The 21,749-nt window shown below is 55.3% G+C and overlaps 1 protein-coding gene across 3 annotated transcripts in view; it reads left to right on the top strand.

Annotated features, from left to right (window-relative positions):
• Nucleotides 1-3,963: 3,963 nt before the first annotated feature.
• MARK4 (microtubule affinity regulating kinase 4) overlaps nt 3,964-21,749 on the top strand; it is a 29,578-nt gene continuing 11,792 nt past the window's right edge. The window contains exons 1-12 of one of the 3 annotated variants that reach the window (XM_059999327.1): nt 3,964-4,275; nt 8,781-8,981; nt 10,928-10,981; nt 11,079-11,127; nt 11,859-11,924; nt 12,004-12,074; nt 13,043-13,099; nt 15,424-15,660; nt 19,247-19,366; nt 19,837-19,936; nt 21,311-21,420; nt 21,527-21,686. In XM_059999327.1, the coding sequence (XP_059855310.1) occupies nt 4,225-4,275; nt 8,781-8,981; nt 10,928-10,981; nt 11,079-11,127; nt 11,859-11,924; nt 12,004-12,074; nt 13,043-13,099; nt 15,424-15,660; nt 19,247-19,366; nt 19,837-19,936; nt 21,311-21,420; nt 21,527-21,686 (1,276 nt within the window). In that variant the 5' untranslated portion in view covers nt 3,964-4,224. Of the gene's footprint in view, nt 4,276-8,642; nt 8,982-10,927; nt 10,982-11,078; nt 11,128-11,858; nt 11,925-12,003; nt 12,075-13,042; nt 13,100-15,423; nt 15,661-19,246; nt 19,367-19,836; nt 19,937-21,310; nt 21,421-21,526; nt 21,687-21,749 lie in introns of those variants that run through there. The other 2 variants (XM_059999326.1, XM_059999325.1) reach the window with 2 other exon arrangements.

Here is a 21,749-nt window from a genome sequence, read left to right as displayed (position 1 = left end):
GTCTGCCCTATTCGGCCAGGCTGTGGTTGGGCTGGGAAGAAGGACAAGGCCGCAGTCAGGTTCCCACCCTCAGCCCCCACCCCCAGGCCGGAACTGGCACCCCACCCCACCCCCCCGCCTGCTCTTCACACCTCCCAAGGTGACAACACCATCCTGGGTACCCCCGGAGACACCCCATGCTGGATGTGAGCCCGAGGCTCTCTCTTGTGTTCCCTGCTCTGGGGTAAAGACATGAAGGAAGGTTCTGCTGGGCCCAAGGGCTGGGATTGGAGCCCTAAGGGGGTGACCCTGGGCATGACTTTGGAGTTGTGGTTCTCTCTGTCTAAAAGCCCCCGTCGCCAGGTCTCCATGACTTTGGAATTGTGGTTCTCTCTGCCTAAAAGACCCCGTCGCCAGGTCTCCATACACCCCCCACCCCCACCCCTGTTATCATCCAGGTCTCAGCTCCAGAACTCTTTCTTCAAAGTAGACATTCCCTGACCAGCAAAAGTACTTCTGCCAGCCCTGTACTCTCTCTCCCCAGGGGACATTGCTCTGATTTGCGAGTTCCTTTATAGCACCTTCTATAATCTGAAATGATCAAATCCCTCTGTCTCCCTGGTAGATTTTCTAACTGTCCCAATGGAATATAAATTCAAAGCAGATTTTGCTTACCTTGTTCATCTGCTATCCCTAGATGCGTGCCTGGCACGTAGTAGGTGCTCAGTAAAGATCTGTGAACTGATTGCACCAATGGGGATAGATCAGAGCTAAGGATTGGAAGTTGGGGATAGAGATGGCAGGTCTATTGGGACTGGGAATGGGTTGCAGGTTGGATGGGGTGAGATGCAGGATTAGGGTGACTTTTAAGGCTGTGTTTTAGGTTTAGGTGGCCCTTTGGGGGCTCAGGCATAGCATCCCAGGTGTTTGGCCTGAGAGAATGATCACTTGCCTCAGCAAAACTGGGGTTGGGATGAGGTAGGGTTGACATTGGGGTCAGGGGCTGGGCTCAGGGATCACTGCTTTCCCCCAGCCCCAGCGAGGGCTCTGTAGACATTAGGTTGGGATAAGTGGATCAGGGGTTAAGATTCCAAGGTCTGAAGGCTTCAGTTCAAGGATTGGATTTGCCAGGCAATGGGCCCTGGGAAAGGGGCTGGTTTGCTGGCCTAGAGGGGAGGGGGAGAAACAGTTTATGTCCTCCCCAAATCAGTGTGGACCTGTGGTAATCGGAAGGCGGCCCGAGCTGGAACCAAAGTGGCCTGTTATGGGCCGTGGCCACTGTTGGATCTCTCCCTCTTTTTTTAACTTAATTTTTTTAGTGAGATAGAATTCACATGCCATAGAATTCACCCTGTGAATTAAAGTGTGTAAGTCAGTGGTTTTTAGTACATTCACAAGGTTGTGACAACCATCACCAGTATCTAATTCCAGAACACGGTCACCAAAAAGAAATCCTTGTAACCCATTAGCAGTCCTTGGCAGCCCTGAATCTACTTTCTGTCACTAAGGATTTCCCTATAAACGGAATCATACAATAAGTGGTCTTTTGTATGCTTCTTTTGTTAAGCATGATTTTTTAAGGCTCATCCATGTCATAGCCTCCCCTCTTTAAGCCTCAGTCTCCCTATCTGGGAAATACGGTGGGGATGATACTGGGAACTGGGGAGCCAGTGTACATCCCGCAGTGTGGTGGGCAAACGTGTATAGGAAGGTGATCTTCTGCCCCCGTGTGGTGTGTCGGAGAACTGCAGCTCTCAGCGCTAGAGCTGGGATGGGATTGGGCTGATTCAGACCCCTATCCCCAAGACCCCACCCCTCATCCCGCAGAACCCTTGAGATCCCAGAGCTTCTAGAATAATATCCTGAACTCCTCCCTCTCTGCCTTGCACCCTCCCTGAGACTCCTCGGGCTCCATTTGCTGAATAATAACATCACCCATTTAAGAAATTCTAATCTGTTCCCACGTGAAGCACTTTACTTACATAGTCTCATTAATTTGTTGCAGACAGACTTTGCTGCTATTACCATCCAGGGATAGGGGACCGTAGTGGTTAAGAGCCCAAGTTCTGGACTTTGGCGAAACTTGTGTTCAAATCTCAGCCCTGCTGCTCACCAGCTGTGTGACCTTCAGCATGCTGTTTTTCCTCTGGAAGTGGGGGTGGTAAGGATGGTCCAATCTCATGGTGTGGCAGAAAGGATAAAGTGCTCAGAGCCTGGACAGAGGAAGCCTCTTGAGTCGATGTAGCTGATAGTATCAACCAGTGATATACTGGTAAATGTGTAACAACCAGCTCTCTGGGGAATGAGCGTGGAAAGCCTTGCTTTGTAGCACTTGCCAATTTCCATGGTGTAAATATTCCACCATGGCTAATTTCAAGCTACCAGGGTGACATCACTGAAAGCGTTTTGGGAGGAAGAGATGTGCAGTCACCCCTTACATAGCAGTTTCACTATGTGAATACAATAGATGTAAATAACCTCAGGATCACACATAGGAGTAAAAAGTAAAATAATGAGGACACGATGAGTATTTATTATCTTTATTTTAAATATAATTTATTTAATTGTATGTTTGCATACTTTAATTTTTAATAATGGCTGTTTAAAAACCAGTTCCAAAATCTCGGAGACTTCAAAACTCAGCTTGCTTGAGCTGGCTCCAGCACACTGCTGTTACTGTCACACCCATTTTTTAGAAGGGGAAACTGAGGCTCAGGAAGATGTTCAAACAGACAGGGGCAGGGCATAGGTCCCATGCAAGGGCTGTGTGATTCCCAGGCCAGGACAATGCCCCTCTTTCTTTCATCCCACCCTGATCTAGAGGGAATGCGTGGTTCCCAGGGCACTGTGTGATGTCAGCAACGCCCTTGACCTCTCTGGTCTCAGTTTGCCCATCAGGAGAATACCTGCACTGAGTTCCTTTGCACCTACTTCAGCCCCGCTACGAAAGCAACATGCACATCCTCCCCCTCACTTTATAGACTGTGAAACTGAGGCCCAGAATGAGACCTGGGACCCCAGCTGGGGCGCAGAAGAGACGAGACTGCAACCTGCCCTGAGTCACAGAGCTGGACAGAGTGAGACCAGGGACCCCAGCTGGGACGCAGAAGAGACGAGACTGCAGCCTGCCCTGAGTCACAGAGCTGGACAGAGTGAGACCTGGGACCCCAGCTGGGGTGCAGAAGAGACGAGACTGCAGCCTACAACCTTGGGGTCTGGAGTTTTCTGGGAGGTGGGAGGCAGCATTGCTAGATAGGTAGGTCACCCTTCCTCAGTGGCTCCGCCCATACACCATCCCCCCAGCATCCTTAGCCCTCGGTCCCCAGAGCTTCCTGGACTGGGGAGAGGGGGGCTGGGAGGGAGAATGTGGACAGCGCTGCCTGCGTGGTTCTTGCCTCTGAGGGCTTCTCTGTCAGTCCTGTCTCCATTCTCTTCACGGGTCTCTGCATCTCTGTCTCTCCCTCTGTCTCCGTGCGTGGGTCTGTCAGTCCCTGTCGCTCTCTGTGTCTCTGTTTCTCTCACTCTGTCTCTTTGTATGTGTCTCTCTTTCTGCGTTTCTCCCTCTTTCTGCCTTTCTCTGTCTTTTGGTCTCTCCGTCCTTTGGCTGTCTTTTCACCTCTTTGTGTCTCTGTTTCTCCCCACCTCTGTCTATCTCTGTGTCTCTTTGTCTCTCTCTTTTTGAGCTTCTCTATCTCTGCGCCTCTCAGTATCTTTCTCTGCGTCGCTGGCGCTGTGCCTTGGCGTTTCTCTCTCTTCTCTTCCGGTGAGTCTCTACTCTGGTGAGAACACGCTCCCCCTCAACGCGCCCAGACCTGCCTCTGCCCTCAGAGCCCCCGGCCGGCCCCGGCCTGCGCCTTTAAGTGCCGGCAGCAGGGGGCGGGGTCTTGACGGCCCCGCCCTGCCCGCCCCTCCCCCTGACGTCCCTTCCTCCCCGGCCCCTCCACCGCCTCCCTCCGCCGCCGCCCGGGCCGGCTCCGCGCCCCCTCCCCGGCCCCCGCCCGCCCGCCTGCCCGCCGCCCCCATGGCGCCCCGGGCCCCCGCTGTGCGGGGCCACTAGGACCCTCGGCATCCCCTTCCCTGCCCCGCCCTGCCCCCTCTCCCACGGCGCGAACCCGGGTGTCCACGGCGCCCAGCTTTTGAGCTCGCGTCCCCAGGCCGGCGGGGGGGGAGGGGAAGAGAGGGGACCCCGGGACCCCCGCCCCCCCCCACCGACCCGGCCGCTCAGTCCCCCGAGACCCGGAGAAAATGTCTTCGCGGACGGCTCTGGCCCCGGGCAACGATCGGAACTCGGACACGGTGAGTGGGGCCCGGCCCCTTGGGGAGCCCCGGCTGGGTCCGGCCGCCGGACCCCTCGCCCTGCTGTGTCCCTCGCCGCGCGAGCCCCTACCCTCATTTCCCCGGCCCGGCCTGGCTCGCCACCCACCGACCCCCGCCCGGACTTCCAGGCCTCTCGACCCTCCCCCACTCCTCAGCCCAGCCCGACCCCTGGGGGCGCCCCTCTCGCGGGACCCCTGTCTTGTCCCTCTGCAGACCGCTTCCGCTCGGGTCTCTTCCCTCCAGGAAGCCCCCTCCCCTGCCTTGCAGGAGCCCCTCCCTTCTCCAGCGGGTTCTTAAGCCCCTTCCCCTCCAGGCCTCCCGCATCCGACAACTGGCCCCCTCCCGGATTTGCCGGGCTCTTGACCCTAAGGCCCAGCCCGGCCCTCTCCCAGGAAGGCCTGGCCCAGTCCTGCCTCTGCCTCTGGCCTTCCCCGTCTGGATCTGGGTGCCGGGCTCCCCAGGATCCCCCGTCCTCTCATTCCCAGCTTTCCGGCCCTCCGGGATCCTCCCGGCTCCTGTGGGCACCCCCTCACAGGAAGCCGGTTCCACCTTTCCTGGGCCGAGGGTCCTTTCTACCTTGTTCAAGGTCTCTCCACTTCCAGGCCTGGTCCCCATCTTCCAAGCAGCCCTGTCCCTGGATTCCCAGCATCTCCAGTCTCCCCAGATCCCTCCAGACCCTCTCTGGTCTCTTCCTCTCCCAGGAAGCCTTGGCCTCCAACTTCCAGGCCCCCAGCTCAGTCTCGGATTTCTAGGCCCTGAACCAGTCTGACTCCAGGCCTCATCCTCCCTGTATCAACTTCTCCACTTCAGGCAAGCCCCCTCCCCAAGCCCCCAACCCCTTGACCCCACTCCTAGGCCAGGCCCCTCCTCACAGGATACTACCTCATCCCTAAGATCTCCAGGCCCCCATCCCTTCCGCTGCCCCAGGGCCTCCCCCTTCCTTGCCAGGGGTCTGGCCTCCCAGGGAAACCCCCTCCCCAGCTTCAGAGTCCTTCCTCAGCTCACAAGGCCTGGCCCCAGATCCTTCTTCCAGAAAACTCCTGGACTTGCAGCCTCTGGTCTTGCCCTGGCTCTAAGCCCTCTTCTCTTGGGGTCTGTCCGCTGGGAGCTTTCTCCCCAAGTTCCTCGGCCTCTTGACCCCCACAAGGCTCATTTACTCCTTGGATCTGCCCCTTGCCCGGGAAGCCCCTTCCTCAGGATTTCAGGCCCCTGGACTTCTCTCTGGTTCCGAGTGCTCCTAGAAACCCCTTTCTTAGACTTCTAGGAGTTTCCTCAAGACCCAGGCCCCTGGCTCAGGTATCCTTGTCTCCTGACTTCCATTGTCCCATGGCTTGGACCCTTCCCACTATTCCCAGACCCCCCTGTTCCTACACCACAGCCAGGAACAATCCCAGAGAGACGACCCCCACCCTGCCGCCGATTTCCCTGATTTTTGGTACTCTCACTGCTTCAAAAGACCCTCCCACCAACCAATGCCAGACTCCTCCCCAGCTGGAGTCTTCGTCCCTTTCCAGGCCTCTGCCAGGTCCCTGCCAGTCCTCAGCCACCCTCACCCCAGATCCCCACCAGAGATTTGTCTCTGTCCCTTCCTCTGGTAGGACCCTGCCTCCTAGAGATCCCCCATCACCACCACCACTGCCGTCACGACCCGTCATGCTGCAGGCCAGACTCTGATTTGGAGTCTTCGATGAGAAACCCACCTCTCCCCCACCCCAGCCCAGTCACTCCAGAAAGTGACAAGGAGCCCACAGGCCTGGGTTCCTGTGTTGCTTCTGCCAGCCACTTTGCACTGTGACCTCAGGCAACTGGCTCTCGCCTTCTGAGCCTGCCTCCTGCCCCGCAAAATGGGGTGATGGCTTGAGTCCCTCAGAGGGTTAGTCGAGATGATAGGGGCAAAGCCCGACCCGTAGGATGCACTCCACACATGTCCGCTGCTGTTGTGAGTGTGGATATGATCCTCAACCCAGGGCTGTCATTGGTTGTTATGGGAGCTTGCAGACCCACTCCCTGCTCGGAGCCTCAGTTTCTTCACCTCTAAATGGGGTTGATGGTAGCACCTCCCTGTTAGGGATGTTATAAGGAGCCAAAAAGATTATGTGAGCGAGACGTACAGGGCCAGGCCTATTGTAGCTGCTCTTATTATTATTGTTGTTGTTATGACTTTGATTTTTCAGAGAAGTGTAAGTTCAAATCTAGTTTCTGTCCGTCCCTAGCTGTGTGACCTCAGGCAGGTTACCTCACCTCTCTGAGCCTCAGTTTCCTCATCCGTAAAACAGGGCTTGTAGGAGCACTTCCTCCTCCTCTTATTGTTCAGATTTGTGCATCATGGGGACTTCGGGAAGGCTAATTCTCCCCTCTCCTCCCAGCTCCAGTCTGTAAGACCTGCTTGTCAGTCCTGGCAGAGGGTCACCTCTCTCCGTCTGGAATCTGAGGTCATAGCCCCCTCCTCTGCCACCTGGTTACCATGATGACAGCCATGTGGGGTCATGCTCCCCCACCCCAGGTTCCAGGCCCCCCACCGCCCAGCCTCTTTGGAGGTTCCCTAGCAACAGACCCGGTGTTGGGGCACCAGCCGGCGGGAGGGAGCCAGGCCAGCTGGTGGTGCCGGCCAATTTTAGCTCCCGCCCCCGGCCCCTGAGGGCCTTGTCACCCACTGCCCCAGCTGCCCCTTGCAGGGGTCCCTCAGCCGCGCTGCCTTCAGTGGGGTGCCAGCCCAGCCCCAGCTGGCTCCCCTCGTACCACCTGCTGGGGATTCTTCTCCAAGCCCTTATCTGGGTGAGAATCAGAGGTCTTATCTGCTGGGATCTCCAACTCCCTTCCTGCCCTCCCCGGGAAGGAGGCCTGGGGGTGTGAGCAGCCCGGTGGGGGATGTGGGAAAGAGCTGGGGGCTCAGGAGTCAGCAGACCTGGGTTCGAATCCTAGGTACTCTGCTCCTCCTGTTCTGCGACCTTGGGCAAGGTACTTAACCCTGCCCTCGGCCTTAGGGTCCCCATGTGGAGCGTGCGGGTCATAACTGCACCCACCGTGGAAGTCAGGTGAAGGCGTGGTAGCAGCAGGCATGTGGTTAGGGCTCCAGCAGTGGCGGCTGGCTTTCTGCCCCTTGCGGGGAGCATTACCTTTCTGCTTCTTAGGAATGAACTGTGTGACCTTGACAAGGCACCGTCTCGCTGCAAGCCTCAGTTTCACCTCTGGAGTGTGGGGATACAGGTGCAGCCCTCATTGGGCTACTGTAGGAATTAAATGCAGATGAGGGCTTTCATGCCCAGGATTTGGCCAATAGTAAAGCCTACTTAACAAAAACGACAGGAGTGTGAGACAGTGTGGCACGGCAGCGGTGAAGACGTCAACTCTGGGGTAAACTGTCTGGGTTCAGGTCCCATCTCTGAGCCTCAGTTTCCCTACCTATAAAATGGGAATGATGGTGCCTTAATGGCCAGTGCTCATTAAATGGTGAGCCTCATCACTGTTAAGTGGCCCGGCAGATCCCTGCAAGGAGCAGCCCGGGTCCTCCTCTTCGTTGCCTACCTGGCCTCTGTCTTCCTCAGCTCCCTGTGTCCTCCTGTGTCCCACCCCCAGCCTTGGGAAGGGCGCAGGGACAGCCCAGGGTCTGAGCAGAGCCGTCTTGGCCAGGGCCTCTGTCACACACACCTTGGGCCCCAGCGCTAAAAGGGAGGCACAGTCCCTGGGGCTCACAATCAGGACAGGAGAGCCAGGAGCAGGCAGGTGACCTGCGGGGGAGAGAGGCCCAGGAGGGACGGGATGGCAGGAACGCCACGTCGGGGACAGATCGTGGCGTATGTAGCGTGGGAGTCAGCGGGTGAGGGCGGCGATGGAGCAGCAGGGCGGTGCCGCCCCACGCCCACCCCAGCGAGGAAGCAACAAAGTTTCCCACAGAAGGAAGGTTAACAATGCGGGGCTACAGTGTCAGGGCGAAATGAAAGACGGTTGGTTACAGTGTTTGGAGTAGAATTTGGGGCAATAAGGATCAAAAGAAAGCATTGCAGGCAGTTAACTGGAAGTCAGGTGTTGAAATAGGGCTTGCCATAGAATTGGGGGCTAGATGGGGACAGTGATGGATAAAATGGAATGTTGGGAGCGGTGAGGGTTGGGCTAGAGGGTTGAGTCCAGACTGAGTTGGCGTTGATTGGGGTTGAGGGCTGCAGCGTTAGAATACAGTATCTTGGGGCTGATGGAGGTTCTAGTAATTAGAAAAGGAAGTTGGGGGAGTGGGTAGACTGATTGCAGGGAGGGGTGAAGAAGAGACCTGAGACCTGGGGTCCCAGGTGCTGCAGAGTTGGGGGAGCCCCAGCATCTTTGTTCTTGGAGGTGTCTTTTCACAGAGAAATATGGGGGACCTTCTCTCTGGCGTGGGTTTGAAAAGCGCCACGAGGGGACCAGTGGCCATGGCTGGAGTTAACCGCCCCAGCACACAGGTGGATTGGATGGGCGCTGCCCGCCTCTCATGCTCCGTCTCCCCCGCCCAGCATGGCACCCTGGGCATTGGCCGCTCCTCGGACAAGGGACCGTCCTGGTCCAGCCGCTCCCTGGGTGCCCGCTGCCGGAACTCCATCGCCTCCTGTCCCGAAGAGCAGCCCCATGTAGGCAACTACCGCCTGCTGAGGACCATTGGGAAGGGCAACTTTGCCAAAGTCAAGCTGGCCCGGCACATCCTTACCGGCCGGGAGGTGAGTGAGGGGAGAGGGCAGGGCTCGGGGCAGAATCCTGCAGCCCTGGCCCTTGGTGGGAGGTAGGGAGAGGTCGGGCTTGGCCCTCACTTTGCTTTGTGACTACATGTAAATCTCTCACTCTCACAATAGAACATCTCACATTTTCCCAGAACAACTCAAGTAGGAAAAGGGAGCCAATTTCAGGCATCCCTGAAATTGTTGGGCTGTCTCAGATCACAGGCAAGCCATGTGTAGTGTTTCTAAAAAGTCATATGGTTTTTGTATCTAAACCTGGGCCACCTCCCTGTTTTAATGGTGGATTTTGGTCCCACCGAACCTTCCAGGGATCTGGATTGAGAACACAAGAGGTTTATTCATGTCTACACAGTCTCACTCTCCCCACTTCGCCTTCCAGGATGGGTATATGTACTGAGCATGGCAACATTATTGCAGAAAGGGAGAGGACGCATCTAACTCACACTTAATGGGGAAAAAAAGACGGTGGGTGGCTTTATGACCCCTCTGCACCTCTTTCAATTTTAGAGAAAGTAACTGGAGCAATTCATCCTGCCCTCACGCTGTCTGTGCCATACATACAAAAGTCACCAGGCCCCAGTGGTTTTACGGGCAAATTGTACCAAACGTTTCATTTTTATGCTAATATCTCCAGAGACTAAAGAAAGAGGTTCCACTGCCAGACACATTTTATGTGCTCTTCGGTGACAACAAAACCAGATAAGGCATAAAATTGTGGGCCCGTCTTACATGTGAATATAGGTACGAAAATCTTGAACAAAATATTAGCAAAAAGAATCTGACAGATCAATTAAAGAAAGCTGTGTGGTGACAAAGCTGGGTTTATCCGAGGAATGCACAGTTCTTTTCAAATTGACAGTTTATTCGTGTACTTCGCCACATTCACAGGTTCAAGGGCAGAAACGATATGATCATCTCAATACTAGCATAAAAAGTGCTCGACAAGATTAAAAACTCATTTGTGAAAGTACGAAGAAAGCTGAGGGACCCTCTTCCCCCACAAAGAGCACATTGTTCCTCTCATGTGGTCTTGAACGTGATTCCAGGGTTTTCTAAAGGAACAGAGCCTCCTGAGGGAAGAGTTCTGTAATCCAGTGGATCTGGGGTGATTGGGGGGGTGACCCCAAAACCCTTTGGGAAGACTAAAGACCTAAGCTGGATTACGGCTCTTGAAGGGCTGTACCCCAGTGTGAAATTCAAAATAAAAACTTAAACTTCAGGATAAGTACAAAGAGGGTTCAGTAACGTTCTGATTTTTCGCCCATGATGACTACCTCAAAGCTCTTTCAAAGCTTTCTATAGATGTTAAGTGTTTAAGAGGTTGGCTGTCAGGCTGCATAAGTTCAAGTCCCAGCCCACAAACTTACCAGCCGAGTAACCTTGGCCAAGTGACTGAACAGCTCTGTGTCTCGGTCTCCCCGTTTGTAAAATGAGGATCATCTCATAGGGTGGTTGTGAGGATTAAGAGAGCTCTCATTTGTAAACGCATAGACCAGGGCCTGGCCCCATGGGACTGCTCAGTAGATGTGAGGTCTGGTTATTATTTCTTGTTCCACAGTTTGTGCCTTCAAAACAAAGATACTGATGGGTGAATGGTCTGAGATGCCCTCCCAGAGGGGCCCCCTCAAGGTCTCAGTCACCCTCACAGTCACTCACACAGGCCCTTGGGGCCGCCCCACCCAGGCCCCATGGTGGTATAGGGGATGTATTTCCCTGCAGAAGTAAGGGTAGCACTGGACATGCTAAGAACAGCATGTGCAAAGGTCATGAGGCTCAGAGCCCACCTCCACTAAGAATGGCCCAGGTTGAGAGCTGTCTCTGAAAAGGGACAAAGGAAGGATATCCTAGGGTGATCTGGGTTGGGGGAACCTTTCCCAGCTCGAGGGCCTGTGGTACCTAGACCTTTCCCCCCTTTCTTCCGTCTCTAGGTCGCCATCAAGATCATCGATAAAACCCAGCTGAACCCCAGCAGCCTGCAGAAGGTGAGGCCCAGGGAGAGGGAGCAGGGCAGGGGCAAGGTTGGGAAGAGGGTCCTCGAAACGGCCCACCCTCATCTTTCTCTTTCTTCCTTTCTTCCAGCTGTTCCGAGAAGTCCGTATCATGAAGGGCCTAAACCACCCCAACATCGGTGAGGAGGGGAAGGGAGTGGGCTCGGTGGATACCAACCAGGGCACTTGGGAAAAGAGAGCTGGGGGAGGAGAGAACTGGCCGTTATAGTAATTAGAAAGACCTGTTTTTTCGTAGCAGTATCCCTGCTCCCTGGCTGTGTGACCTTGGGTGAGTCACTCAACCTCTCTGAGCCTCAGTTTCCTCCTCTGGAGCGGGGGAGGGGGTGATAAGAGGGCTTACTTCAAGGTCATTGTGAGGATTGGGTAAGGTCATGCATGCAAAGCACTTAGTTCGGAGCTGAGCTGTGGGAGCTGGTCTGATTATTGTCGTCAGCAGCATCCGTTGTCACTGTCATTGTGATTAGGCAGAGTGGAGAAAGTGGGGTCTTTACAAAAGAAACAGGATTTAGCCTGGCCTGAATGTGGCCGTAGCATTTATTCATCCATTTGTTTATATATACTCAGTGGATACTTACTGAGTGGGCTGCTTATGTGCCAGACTCTGGGGCACAGCGGTAAAGAAAACAGGTAGAAACCCCTGGCCTCATAGAGCTGACATTCTTGTGAGGAAGTGGAGAAGGTGGTAACGTGGGGCCAGGGAGTTTGGAAAATCTTGCCATCAGTAGGGAGCCATCGAATGTTCTTGAGTAAGGGGTGTTATGCTCAGCACATGTGCAGTTACGAAGTGCTGATGGAGGGTGAGGGGTCTCTTCTCTTGTAACTCCCCGCCCCCATCCCCCGGCCATTGCAGTGAAGCTCTTCGAGGTGATCGAGACAGAGAAGACGCTGTACCTGGTGATGGAATATGCAAGTGCTGGTGAGGCTCCTCCCCTCCCCGCCCTGCTCTCTGCGCCCCCCATGCCCCGCCCTGACCCCGCTCGGCCTCTGCCCTGCAGGAGAAGTGTTTGACTACCTCGTGTCACACGGCCGCATGAAGGAGAAGGAAGCTCGAGCCAAGTTCCGACAGGTTGGGGTCACAGCTGCGGGTGGGGCTGGGAGGGGAGCCCCAGTCCCTGGGGACGAGGGTCTGATTGCTGGGTGTGGGTCTGGGCTGTCCAAGGACCTGGGGGCGTGGCTTAAGGCAGGGTGGGGGTGAAGGTGGAGAGCTGGGTGGCTGTGGGCGTGCAGATGCCCAGGTGTGAGGATACCTAGGTGGAGGGATGCAAGTACCTAGGTGGGTGGGCAAGGTGTGCCAGTGTCAGATGTGTGGGTATGAAGGTGTGCCCCGTATATAAGAGTGTGCCTAGGAGGGCACACAGGTGCCAGGGTGCTGAGGTGTGAGTGCGGGAGTGTAGGTGCCCAGGTGTATAGGTGTGTAGCTGTGTGGGTAGAAGTGCATGTGGCAGCTGGGGTGTATGGGTGAGGGGGGCCCAAGTGTGGGTATCTTAAGTTTGTGGGTAAGAGGGCGTGTGGTGTCAGGTGTGTGGCAGTGAGGGTGCCCAGATGGGTAAGAGGGCGTTCAGGTGTGAGGGTTTGGTGGGTGAGGAGATCTGAGCGAGGGTGTTGGTCCGGGACTGTCCATCTGCTGGACGCAGCTGTACTGGGTGCGCGGGGCTTAAGCCCTGGTATGTTGGGCCACGTGTCTCTCTGTAGCTGTGCGATGTTCTCATGCGTGTTTCTTGACGTGAACGTCAGGAGGGGCCCGTCCTGTTGTCTTGGTGCTGATGTCCTTGCTGGGAGGGTGTCCCGGTGTCTGGGTACCAGGATGTCCGGGTGTCCGGGTGGAGGTGTGTGTCTGTGCAGGTCCCACATCACTTCCTGCTGTGGCCGAATTGGGGGGTGGGGAGGGGCACCAGCATCACAGCCTGTGCTTGGGGAGGCCCGGCGTCCAGAGCTCAGTTGAGGGGCGGGTTCCTGGGGTCTCTGAGGGAGGCCGAGGGGTTTGGGAGCCATAAGTAACTGACCTCCCCTCCTCTCCTCTCCCCTCCCGTCCAGATTGTATCGGCTGTGCACTACTGTCACCAGAAAAACATTGTACACAGGGACCTGAAGGTGAGCCTCCCAGCTCAGCCCACAGACCCCCTGCTTGTCCCCAGCACCGCCCCCCCCATCCCCTGGGGTGCCCTGTACCCTCCACCATGTTCTCCTTCCTTTTGTCTTCGTGCTCCTCCCTCAGCATCCAGAGCCCCTTGACTTTTTCCCAAGCTTTTGTGGCAAAAACAAGGCCAGCTGATGGGGGAGCAGGTGGGGGATGGGGACAGGAGGAGTGAACAAAGGGAAAAGAAACAAAGTGTCCCCGGAACAGCCTCAGACTGTTACATGCCTCCCGGACAAGGTCACTGGAATGCAATAAAGACTTAGTCACTCCCCGAGCCTCCGGGAGACTGCAGAATATTCAGGAAACGTCCAAGAATTGAGATCTTAGAGCCCCAGAGTCACACAGCCTCCAGGGTCTTAGAATCACAGGCATCTTCGAACTTGAGAAGGACCTTTGGGAGGGCTAGTGCCCCTCGGGGAAGGGACTTAGCAGGGCCTCCCCCTGCCCTACCCCCACTGCCCGGCCGAGCTGAGCAGGGGCAGCTCCTTGTCCCAGGGCCCCTGCTCCACAGCCCCCCCCAGAGAGAACCTCCTGTCTCAGGACTTCCCGTCCTAGACCAGCGAGGGAAACGTTTGTCTGGTGCGAATCAAGCTGTCTGTTGTCTTCACCGTGATTTCTTGAGCATCTACTGTGTCCCAGGCCCTGGTCTAAGTACTTAAGGACGTGCTTCTCAAGGTTTCTGTAGCAAAGGACCAGGTTTGTTTGAGTATTTGCAATGCCCAGTCCACTGTGGACAGGTACTTTGGTAAAGTATAATAAAAATGAAAGGAAAAGAAAGATGTGCAAAATACAAGCCCGATTTTTAAGATGATTATTAATAGATTCAAAAATCATATAATTCCACTGTCAAATTGCTGTAGACGTTTTGAAGCACTCCCTCTCTCTGTACTGCCCTGATGTCCCCACACAGCCCCCTGAGGAGGCACCTTGGAGGCTTGGGAGTTTGTCCTGCAGCGGCGGTGGGGGCGGGATGGGGGGGGGGATCCATGGTGAACAACCTGGAGGAGGCACGCTCCCTGGTGGAAGATCCTGGAAGTGGCTGAAAGGGGATTTGGGGATACAGTCTTCAGGGGGACCAACCACGGGGACCAGCCCAGAAGTGAGGTTGGGGCTGAACTGCGGAGCCTCAGATGCCACGAGGGGGAGTGTCACCACTGAGCAAGACAGAGATGCCGGTAGATTGAGGTTTGGGGAAGATCCCTCTGAAGTGTGTGTCTGTGTGGGTTCTAGCCCTTCGCTGGGCCAGAGGTGGGGAAGGGTGGTACTGAAATACACCAGGAAGTAGGGAGACCGGGAGGAAGCCAGAGACGCTGGGCTAGGGAAGGGCAGTGGTTGGGAGGGGCGAGGCATGGTCAGCAGTCTGAAGGGTGGCTTCATGCATCAGTCTGTAGTCAACAACAAGCTGGAAGAGGCGGGATGCCGGAGGCTCCTTCCACGCTCGGGCTGTGGAGATGGCAGGCCTCTTTCGGATTCCAGCTCTGCCACTTTCATGCTGTGGGCCTGAGGCGGCCTCCCTGAGCCTCAGTTCCCTCCCCCATGAAGTGGCAAATAACAAACACGTGCCGCCAAAAATAGACAAAACCTTATAACGGTACAAAGTATTTCCTGAGTGCTGACTCTGTCCCACGTGGTAAGCACTTTCCAGTTAACCCTGCATCCGCCCGTGAGGCAGGTGCTACGATGACCCTTCGGTTTACACATCGGAAACTGAGGCACAGAGAGAGCCGGTAATCCACCCAAAGTCACACAGTGAGTGAGTGGTGGAGCTGGGATTTGAAGCTAGGATTCTTCCGGAATCTGTACTTTAACCCCACTGTATGTAGCCACTCTTAAAAATGATAGTCTAAAAGCCCGGCGCACAGTAGGCGCACAATAAATATTATATAAAATGATTGTTTTCATTTTTGCAAGTCTTGAGCGATCCGTCCTCATTTTTTTTCTGCTGGGTGAACTGAGGCTCTGCGAAGGACAGGAGGTTGCCTGAGGACTTCCAGCTCTGCAGACCACACGGGATAATAGAGCTAACGTTATATAGCACTTACTCGGCATGAAATAATCGTTCGAGAACTTTTCACGGAATAATTCACTTAATTCTCAAACGTCCCTGTGAGGTGGGGACTATGTTTATCCCCATCTTATGGATGAGGAAACTAGGCCCAGAGAGGTAAAGTCACTGCCCAAGGTCACACAGAGAATCAGGGACAGGGCCACAGTCAGACCAGGTCAGCTGGCTCTGGCGCCGCACACATCCACCGTCTGCCCTCTCCTTGCCTCGCAGGCCGAGAACCTCTTGCTGGACGCCGAGGCCAACATCAAGATCGCCGACTTCGGCTTCAGCAATGAGTTCACGCTGGGCTCGAAGCTGGACACGTTCTGCGGGAGCCCCCCGTACGCCGCCCCGGAGCTGTTCCAGGGCAAGAAGTACGACGGGCCGGAGGTGGACATCTGGAGCCTCGGTGTCATCCTGTACACCCTCGTCAGCGGCTCCCTGCCCTTCGACGGGCACAACCTCAAGGTGCTGGGTGGGGCTGGCACGGGGGCTGTGACTCCCCCGGGGAGGGTCTCTCTGGCCCTCACGGTCGGGCCCCTAAACACCTCTTCTGCAGAGGGCTGGAGGGGTGGGGCCGAGGTCACAGGGCATGATGGGGGTCAGGTAGGACCCAGGTCCCCACAGCCTCACGGCTAGCCCAAGTGGACCAGGCTATGTCGGGGTTCAGGGTGTGGGCTTGGCCACCAGCAGGCTTGGGTTCAAATCCTGCTCACTCACTCGTTCACTCAGTACATAGTTATTGCTTACCGTCCACGGGTCAGGCTCTGTTTTAAGTTTTGCTGACACAGGGTGAACAAAAGAGACAGAAACCCCTGCCTTCATACATGCCGCTTCCCAGGCAATCCTTGAAAACACGCTAAGTGGGAAAAGCTGGTCACAAAAGACCACCCGCTGTGGGTTCCCCTTCTATGAAATGTCCAGAATAGGCAAGCCCATAGAGACAGAAGGCAGATCGGTGGTTGCCTAAGACTAGGGAGGAGGGGGGGTTGGGCTACAGAGTTTCTTCTGGGGGTCGATGACCATGTTCTAAAACGGATTCTGGTGATGGTTGCAACAACTCGGTGAATATACTGAAAGCCGTTGAATGGTGCACTTAAACAAACAAAAAACACTGCTCTCGTGGACCGACATTCTTGGAGCAGAGCCAGGCAGAAAATAAAATAATAAGCAAAATATATAGCACGCTAGATGCTGGCCCGTTCTGTGGAAGGGGTGGGAAGCGTGGGCTGAGTTGTAGTGTTGGGGCGGATTTTTTTTTTTCCCTTTGAACTTTTTATTCTGAAACATTGCCAGTCAACAGAGAAGTTGTCAGCCTAGAACCGGGGACAGGTGTGTACCTTTCAGGATATGCTCCGGTTGCCTGCGGCCACGTGTGCTACGTGAGTGTCTATATATGCTCGTGGTACCGCTGTCATCACCGTTACTGATGGAACACATGGGAATCAGTTGCAGACACAATGCGCCTTCATCCCTAAAGGCTGCATACAATAGGGATCTCATGAGACGCGGCCTTTCCCCATCCACGATCACGCTCGGGAAATCCAGCACTGTTGTGTTCCCGGCCTCTAACCCACGGCCCATGCTCAGGTTGCATCAGTCATCCCGAGAATATCCTTGGCCACCGTGTCTTCTGCTCCAACATCCGCTCAGGCGCCCTCATGGCGTTCTGTTGTCCTGTCTCTAGTCTCCTTTCATCTGGAACAGTCCCTCCACCGTTCTTTGTCTTCCATGGCACGGCAGTGATGAGTTCAGGCCAGTCATCTTGCGGAAAGAACCTCCCTCAGTCCGGGCTGCACAGTGTGTCCTCACGCTTGGATCCAGGTGGTGCATTTCGGGTGGGAATTCCTCAGCGGGAGTGCTCAGGCTGCTTGATGCGGCCGTGAGGAGCCGTCAGGGGATCAGGGAGGTCATTGCCGAGGACAGGCCAGCAGAACCCTGAGTGATGAGGACGGGGACCCCTTCGTCACAGTGGCTTCGGCGAAGCAGCCAACTCCGCCGAGGCCGTCTCCACCTCGGTTCAGTGAGGACCCTAGGGTACCAGCCTCACAGCAGCGACTCGAGGACTTGCTGAGATCACAGAATCATCTTTCTGAGCCCCACGCATGAAGCCAAGAGAACTTCCCAAAGGGCCAGACCTGCCTCTCACCTGCCCCAGGCCCTTGCCACCTCCTGTTGTCCCAGTTTCCCCACCAGGCACCCCAAGCCTTGCTGGGTGAAGGAGATATGCAGCTGGGGGCAGATCCCTGCTCTGTCATTTCCTTGCTGAGTGACATTGAACAAGTCCCTTTCTGAACCTCCGTTTCCCCACCTGTAAGATGGGGACAGTTACAGCCAGACTGGGTGTGTGAAGCCCTTCACGGGGACCTGGCATCTGCCCAGGGTGTCACGCTCGGGAGCTGCCCTGGTGATGGTGTCCGTGGCCTGATGGCTACTTCTCACCATCACGTGACAGAGGCGGCGTGGAGTGGTGGTTACACAGCAGCACAGGCTCCGGGCCTTGACTACCTGGCTTTGAACCCTGGCCCTGCCACTTCCTGGCTGCACAGTCCCAGAGCAAGTGACTTAACTTCTCTGGGCCTCAGTTTCCTTGTCTGGAAAACGGGGCGTCCTAACCCTGCTTCACAGCATCCTTGTGAACACATGTCATATGTGTAAAGCGCTGAGAACGCTGCCCAGCACCGGGTGAGTGCTCTGAAAGCGATCCTCGTTACTATGAAATATTCACGACCCTTCAGGCTGTGATGATCTGCAGGCTCCCCAGGCACAGGCCGCATCCAGCCCTTTTAGGAGAAGGCCCCCGAGGGAGCTCCCAGCCCAGGCCCTGGCAGAGGGCTCCACCCCAAGAGGCCCCTTGCCCCATTCACCCTACCGTCCATTTTCTATCTACCTCCGTTCTTTATTCAGGATGGAAGGGGCTCTTCCTACTGCCATGCCGTGGAGCGTGGGACTTATGTTTTCTCTCATAACCTTGGCAGGGCCCTCCTAAAAGGCCCTTAAAGAAAAAAAAGTCAGCATATAAATCAGTGCTCATTCTTTGAAACTGCCAGGGCCTCATAGCTTTTTGGAAAGCCATGGGGGATGGGGGGCAGGATGCCCCTCTCTCCTCCCCTTTTGTAAACCTAGTATTAAAAAAGCACTTGCGGGTACTTCCCTGGTGGCGCAGTGATTGGGACTCCGCCTGCCAATGCAAGGGACGTGGGTTCGTGCCCTGGGCCGGGAGGATCCCACATGCCACAGAGCAACTAAGCCCGTGTGCCACAACTACTGAGCCTGCGCTCTAGAGCCTGTGAGCCACAACTGCTGAGCCCACGTGCCACAACTGCTGAGGCCCGCACGCCTAGAGCCCGTGCTCTGCAACAGAGGCCACCGCAATGAGAAGTCCATGCACTGCAACGAAGAGTAGCCCCCACTCGCCGCAACCAGAGAAAGCCCACCCGCAGCAACGAAGACCCAATGCAGCCAAAACTTAATTAATTAATTAATTTTAAAAAAACACTCGCGGAATCCCTGGCGGTCCAGTGGTTAGGACTCCGCGCTTTCACTGCCGAGGGTCCAGGTTCGATCCCCGGTGCTGGAACTAGGATCCCACAATCCATGAGGTACGGAACTTGCTCTGGACATGACTCGCGCTAGGCATTTACTCCTACAGGCTCACTCCTACCCTGGCCTGGGGAGTGAGTGCTGTGATCCCTGTTGACAGACACGGAAACTAAGGCCCCAGAGGCTGACTCACCGACCCACCTCCCCTCTTATCTGGCTTATAGAACTCACCCTCTCTGTAAGATTAACTCAGAGTGAAAAGTTATATCACTTTTTAAAAAAACTTTTTTGAAAACTGCTGCATCTGTGACAACGTTCCCGTTTTACAGATTGGAACTGAGGTCGGGAAAAGTGGTGGGGTTTTTCCCACTGCACCAGGGCTGGGACCTGGAGCTCCTATCACTTTTGTCGGGGGATTGGGAGAAAGATGTGTGTGTGTGTGTGTGTGTGTGTGTGTGTGTGTGTAATGAAAACGGGGCGGACCCCTCCCCCAGTAACCCCATCCCCCCAGGAGCTGCGAGAGCGAGTCCTCAGAGGGAAGTACCGGGTCCCTTTCTACATGTCAACAGACTGTGAGAGCATCCTGCGGAGATTTTTGGTGCTGAACCCAGCGAAACGCTGTACTCTCGAGGTAAGCTAAGCCTCCACCCCACACCCCTCCCACTGAAGCCTCCTTGACTGACACTATTCCTCCCTCTCCCGTGCCCGACCCGCTGCTGGAAGGTGAGGGGAGACAGGCAGCCCAGGAAAAGGCTCCCAGGCCCGTCCTGACACCGCCCCCCAAACAGCCTCGCCCACTCCCCGACATGCCAGTAATTAGCTAATGAGCTCCTAGAATGATCACAGGGTGCCAGGGACCCAGATGATGCGGAGGAGGAAGGGTGGCTTCAGGAGGCTTCAGCTGGGTGGGTGAGGGATAGGGCGAGGAGGTGCTAGCTCTCAGGAAGCTCTCGATTCTGGGGTGCTAGGCCTTGGAGGTGGGGGCGGGGCAGGGCAGGAACCCCATTCAGGGGCCTGCGTGGGAGGTGGGAAGCTATATTTTTCCCAGTTCCTTCTGACATCTCTCTTTCCCCTTCCCTGTCCTGCTCCCGATTCCTGTAGCAAATCATGAAAGACAAATGGATCAACATCGGCTATGAGGGTGAGGAGTTGAAGCCATACACAGAGCCCGAGGAGGACTTCGGGGACACCAAGCGAATCGGTGAGGGTCAGGGAGAGCAGAGCCATAGACCCCAGAGCCAGGGGTAGGAGCTTCCCAGCACCTACCCCTTTGGTTAGTGCATCACAGAAGTTTGCAAGGCAATTGGGGAGAGCAGAGAAGTCTGGGCTCCAGTCCCTGTGCTGCTACTTTCTAGCTGTGTGACCCAGGGCCAGTGGCTTCCCCTCTCTGTGCTTCTGTTTCTTCATCTATAAAACGGGATAATCAGAGGGCTTATCTCATAAGTTTGTTATGAATATTCAATGAATGAAATTATATAAAGCACTTATATCAGGCATGTAATAAGTGCTTTTGTGTTAGCTTTGACTGTTAAGACACAGGAAATCACAGTCACTTCCAGAAGAGTTTGGTCAAAGCCATCAGTAATCTGCATGTTTGAGAAAAACTCCCACCTTGGCACGTGCCTCACCCTCCACCCATTTGGTCCCAATCCCTTCAGCCTGGAGCCCTCGAACATTTGACCCCAAAAGCATTAGCCCTGGAAGAGCCCCTTAGGAACCATCCAGTAACCTTCATTCTACAGCTGAGGAAACCAAGGCCACCATCAGATCTGACTGTATTAATCAGGACTTCCTGGTTGCAAGCAACAGAAAACCCAAGCCATTCTGGCTTAAACCAGATAATAATAATAGGTTGAACCATGTGAAATTGCCATTGTAATAGCTCAAAAAATGTTAATACCAGCAATTTCATGTGTTTTAACCTAATAGTGTGTTATTCATTCACATAACTGAAAAGGCCAGGGTATATCAGCCTTCAGGCACAGCTGGATCCAGGTGCTCAGAGACAGTTGTTAGGGATCTTCTCAGTGGTGGCTTCTTTCCCGGGCAGCTCTCCCCGCCAGGAGCAAGCTGACAGCAGCATATCCTAGTGGCCTGGACACCCCATCAGGAAGAGAAACCACTTTCCTAATGTTCCAATAGAAGCCCTAGGGCGGTGCCCATTGACTACCCCTGAACCAGTCAATTTGACCTTGGGGATGGAACACTTTTATTGGCCAGAACTGGGTCATATGTCCACCCTAAGCAATCACTGTGGCTCTGGGTATGGAGCATTCTGATTGGCCATACCTGGGTCATCTGCCCAACCTGAACCAATCAGTATGGCCTTGGGGATGGGACACTCTGATGGTCCAGACCTGAGTTATATGCCTGCCCTTGGGGCTCGGAGCAGGCAGGAGTCAGCCAGGTGATCTGAGCGGGGAAGAAATGTTCTTCCAAGGAAAATCAGGGTACTGCTGGCAGAAGGAGGAATGGGTACTGGACAAGCCAAAGAGCAGGCATTCTGTGATGCAGAAACGAGTGGAAGGGAAGGATCTGGGGAGAAATGAACCTCCTCTCCATCCCCCTCTCCCAGAGGTGATGGTGGGTATGGGCTACACGCGGGAAGAAATCAAAGAGGCCTTGACCAGCCAGAAGTACAACGAAGTGACCGCCACCTACCTCCTGCTGGGCAGGAAGACTGAGGTCAGAAGGCGTCAGGGACATTTGGGATGCGCGATGCCCGGGGTGGGGGGACTTCTGGGGCAGAGGGGACAGAGGCTGAGGTTCCTCATCTGTCATCTTCCTGCAGGAGGGTGGGGACCGGGGCACCCCGGGGCTGGCCCTGGCACGGGTGCGGGCGCCCAGCGACACCACCAATGGAACAAGCTCCAGCAAAGGCACCAGCCACAGCAAAGGGCAGCGGAGCTCCTCGTCCACCTACCACCGCCAGCGCAGGCACAGCGACTTCTGTGAGTGACAGCCCCACACCCCCACGCGCCCTCCCTGGTCCCAGGGCCTCGGACCCACCTTAC

Source organism: Delphinus delphis, chromosome 20 (genome assembly GCF_949987515.2).
Source record: "Delphinus delphis chromosome 20, mDelDel1.2, whole genome shotgun sequence".
In the NCBI taxonomy this organism is placed as follows: Eukaryota; Metazoa; Chordata; class Mammalia; order Artiodactyla; family Delphinidae; genus Delphinus; species Delphinus delphis.
This window is presented reverse-complemented; position numbering and strand designations above follow the sequence as displayed.